Source organism: Urocitellus parryii, chromosome 11 (genome assembly GCF_045843805.1).
Source record: "Urocitellus parryii isolate mUroPar1 chromosome 11, mUroPar1.hap1, whole genome shotgun sequence".
NCBI lineage: Eukaryota > Metazoa > Chordata > Mammalia > Rodentia > Sciuridae > Urocitellus > Urocitellus parryii.
The window spans coordinates 117800226-117803853 of record NC_135541.1 but is presented as its reverse complement, the minus strand read 5'-3'; the positions used below and the strand labels follow the sequence as shown (position 1 = coordinate 117803853).

Below are 3628 nucleotides of genomic sequence, written 5' to 3'. Positions count from 1 at the left end.
GACCATGCAGTGGAGGCAGGATGGAAGTGGATAGGTTGAGTCTAGAGTTGCCAAGGCCCCAGACAGTGGGGAGTAGGTGGAAGAGTGCTGCACATCCAGGTGAAATTGTGGTAGGCAGAACCCCACATAAGCCAAAGAGCCTCCTATGAGCTCCTATGCAAATTTCATTGCACTTCTCTTATGAAACACAAACTCAATAAAATTCAAGGTGGTGATCACAGAGAATTAAATGTGTTACTGCACTGGCTGCATGTCCCTTGGAGCCAGCCTTCATACATGATCATAGACTCATTAGTTGATACCATTATAGAGGACAATCATAGGGGCTCTGAAAAAGTAAATAAAGTACCCAGTGATGTCAGACATATGAACGTGTTGGAATGGGAGATAGGGTAGTAACGAGAACACATGAGGGAATAATTAAAAATTATTGAAATAACAGAAAATGCTTAATATCCTGGTTTCATTACTCAGCACTGAATTAAGTGTCCCTAGTGGTCTGGTGAATGTTCAGTGCCACATAAGACTGTTTCATAGCAGTTGAAATAGGGGAAGATGAACACGATGGATGTTTGTAACAATGAGAGAAGTAGAAAGACTGGGCAGAGAGTCAGAATAGCTGGGGAAATGGGGAACTGAGTAAATGATCAAGGTTTTGGGAGGGTGCACACTTTCTTTTTTGCAGGCAGGAGAGGTTTCTGTCTTTTGGTTGAATAAGGAAGTCAGAAGAGAGGTCTGTGGGGGTAGGTTTATTTAGAACAGAAATCAAAGGACAACTTGTCTGAGAGAAAGAAGTAGCATCTGCAAGTGCCATGCTGTTTCTGCTACTCCCCTTGCTCACTGCTCTCTTCCCAGGAGGGGACAGTGAAGGTGGTAAGAACTGGGGCATCTGAACAGATTGGGTGTGTGTGTGTGTGTGTGTGTGTGTGTGTGTGTGTGTGGTGGCGGGGGGAGATGGTAGTTTCCCCTGCACACACCTGGAGAGAACGAGTGCCAAGCTGGCCCCATTCTGCATATTCATACTCAAGCCCTCTGTGCTCTCATGGAGGATGTTGATAGAGGATGGGATTCTGGGGGCCAGCAGACATCAGCTAAGGAAACTGTGGCCCTCCATTTTTACAGATTCTGAGTCTTCCCACTCTGGCAACTTTCTTCCCCATGTCTCTTCCTCGCAGTGTTTGATTTCTCCCCATTCTATCTATTCTTTTGCCTCAGGGTTTGAGGAGCCTGTCTCCTACCATCTCATCCAGATATCATCCTTTTACAACTATTCCTGGAAACATCTGGGCTCAGGCTGGTTGGGGGAGCTGGAGACACACAGATGGAACAGCAGCTCGGGTACCATCATTTTCCTGTATCCCTGGTCCAGGGGCAACTTCAGTAACAAGGAGTTGATGGATCTGGAAAAGTTTTTCCACACATACTTCACTAACCATCAGGAATTTTACATTTCTCTATTAATGTTTAAAGGTGAGTTTAGTTCCCTTGCTGAGGAGAAGAAAGGGATGAGCATCTCAGTGAACTTTTATTACTCAGGGAAACAGCCTTCTCTGCTCTGATTCCAATTCCACTCTCTTCAGCATAAGACTGCAGTCCCAAGGGCTATAAGCCAGAACCTGATTCTTCAAAAACCTTCAGTTTTGCCCCCTATTGAACTGCTCTCTCATTGACTGCAGGGCTGTGTTTTATTATCTCTCCTCAGGGCATCTAGTGGCCACCCTTTTCCCCAGTCTTCAACCAGGTACCCCCAGCTTCCTCATTCCTTGGTTGACTCCTTGAAGTATTATTTTCTCTTCCATTTAATCTCTTCTGTCATCCCTGTCTAAACCGTTAAAGTAACCATGGATACTTTCCCCCTAGTTTGTTACAGTCTCAGCTCTCTGGCATTAAGTCCTTCACCCCCCACACCATCACTATCACCTTTGAATAATCCCCTCCCTTCCTCATATTATCATCTCTTCCTCCACCTCCAGCTCTGACCAGCTCTTATTACTGTGAATCTCTGATCAGAGCACACTGGGGTCCCTTCCCTTAAACTCCCCAAACTCTCTTCTGCATCTATTGTCTTTGGCTTCTGCTCACTCCAGTTTTCTTCTTTTTCTCCTCTAATTCATTACTCCTCTTCCCCAGATTCCTTTGATCTACAGGTTACACTAGGCTGTGAACTGCATTCTGGGAAGGCCTTTGTAGGCTTCGTGCAGGTAGCCATCCAAGGATTTGAGTTCCTGAGCTTTCAGAATGAAACATTCTTACCATCCCCAAAGGGTGGGAAAAAAGCCCAGCAAGCCTGCCTACTACTCAATCTCAGCCCAGCCTTCCAACATACCATACATAAGCTCATCAGTGACACCTGCCCACGTTTCACCTTGGGTCTCCTTGATGCAGGGAAGGCTCATCTCCAGCGACAAGGTCAGTCTTGTAGCCCATCTCAAAGAATTATTTTTCTATGTTAAAGTCAAATTCGGGATAAAAAGAGAAAAGGATAATGAGTGACATTTCCAGAAGTGGGAACCATGTGTCTTGGTAGTCTTACATGGAGTTCTCAACATCATAGTCCATGTTAGAGTCTGTGTCCGGATGCCTTTTCTGTTCTTTGCAGTGAAGCCTGAGGCCTGGCTGTCCAGTGGTCCCAGTCCTGGGCCTGGCCGTCTCCTGCTGGTGTGCCATGTGTCTGGATTCTACCCAAAGCCCGTGTGGGTGATGTGGATGCAAGGTGAACAGGAGCAGCTGGGCACTCAGAGAGGTGACATCCTGCCCAGTGCAGATGGGACGTGGTATCTCAGAGCAACCCTGGATGTGGCAGCTGGGGAGGCGGCTGGCCTGGCCTGCAGGGTGAAGCACAGCAGCCTAGGAGGGCAGGACCTCGTCCTCCACTGGGGTGGTAAGAGATGGGGGCCCAGGATCCAGAAGGGAAGAGGGGATCTTATAGCAGAGCATGAGGACCAGCTTAAAAAAATGAGATTTACAAATTCCAGACCCCAAAAGAAGACAAATATTTAATTCAAAGAATGGAAGAATTTTAAATGATGGATCTGTAGATATAAAAAGATGTAGGATACAAGAAGGATTCATCTCTGAAAAGAGATGAGATTAAAAAAGGAAAAATGATTTGTAAGGTAGGCACTCAAGAAAAATAGTACAGGTTAATACAGCAAATGGGGAGTGCGAGGAGTAAAATACAGAATGGATTGAAAACAACATCTTGGTGTCCACTTGAATCTGCAGCACCTCCTAGATCCCTGGGCTTGGTCCTCTTGGCAGTGATAGTGGCCCTGGCTCTTCTGACAGGTCTTGGATTTTGGCTTAGGGAACACTGGTGAGTTCTTTGCATTCTTGTTTCCTGCCCCTCATCTCCAATGGTCTTCTTTTCTGTTTTGTCTTTTTCCTCACTTTTCCTTCTCTTCTCAGCCCCATTTCCATTTTCTGCTCAGTTCTCACCTCCACCTTATGAAGGTCTGTTATTTCTCTGTTCTCATTTGGTTCATTTAGGGCATACTGTGAAGCTCCCGGCAGAGCTTTCCTTTTGAAGTGAGGACCCAGCGACCCAGATGCCCAGTCTACACCTGAACGCCAATGCAGATGACCTAATATCAACTCTCTTTGCAAACCTTTGTCATTCATTTCATTC

The 3628-nt window shown here is 46.1% G+C and overlaps 1 protein-coding gene across 1 annotated transcript; it reads left to right on the top strand.

The window, feature by feature from the left end:
- Positions 1-812: 812 nt before the first annotated feature.
- LOC144249173 (T-cell surface glycoprotein CD1a-like) lies at positions 813-3320 on the top strand. The gene is made up of 5 exons (XM_077791382.1): positions 813-873; positions 1216-1479; positions 2131-2409; positions 2600-2878; positions 3226-3320. The coding sequence occupies exons 1-5, from the start codon at positions 813-815 to the stop codon at positions 3318-3320; spliced, it is 978 nt and encodes a 325-aa protein (XP_077647508.1).
- The last annotated feature ends 308 nt before the right edge of the window (positions 3321-3628 follow it).

Bases quoted from the DNA above. Each gene is read 5' to 3' on its own strand.
- LOC144249173 (XM_077791382.1), top strand. From the start codon at position 813: ATGCTGTTTCTGCTACTCCCCTTGCTCACTGCTCTCTTCCCAGGAGGG. The intron at 1,480-2,130 runs GTTCCCTTGCTG...CCTCTTCCCCAG, and splicing joins AATGTTTAAAGGTGAGTTTA to ATTCCTTTGATCTACAGGTT. The intron at 2,879-3,225 runs GTGGTAAGAGAT...TTGAATCTGCAG, and splicing joins GGACCTCGTCCTCCACTGGG to CACCTCCTAGATCCCTGGGC.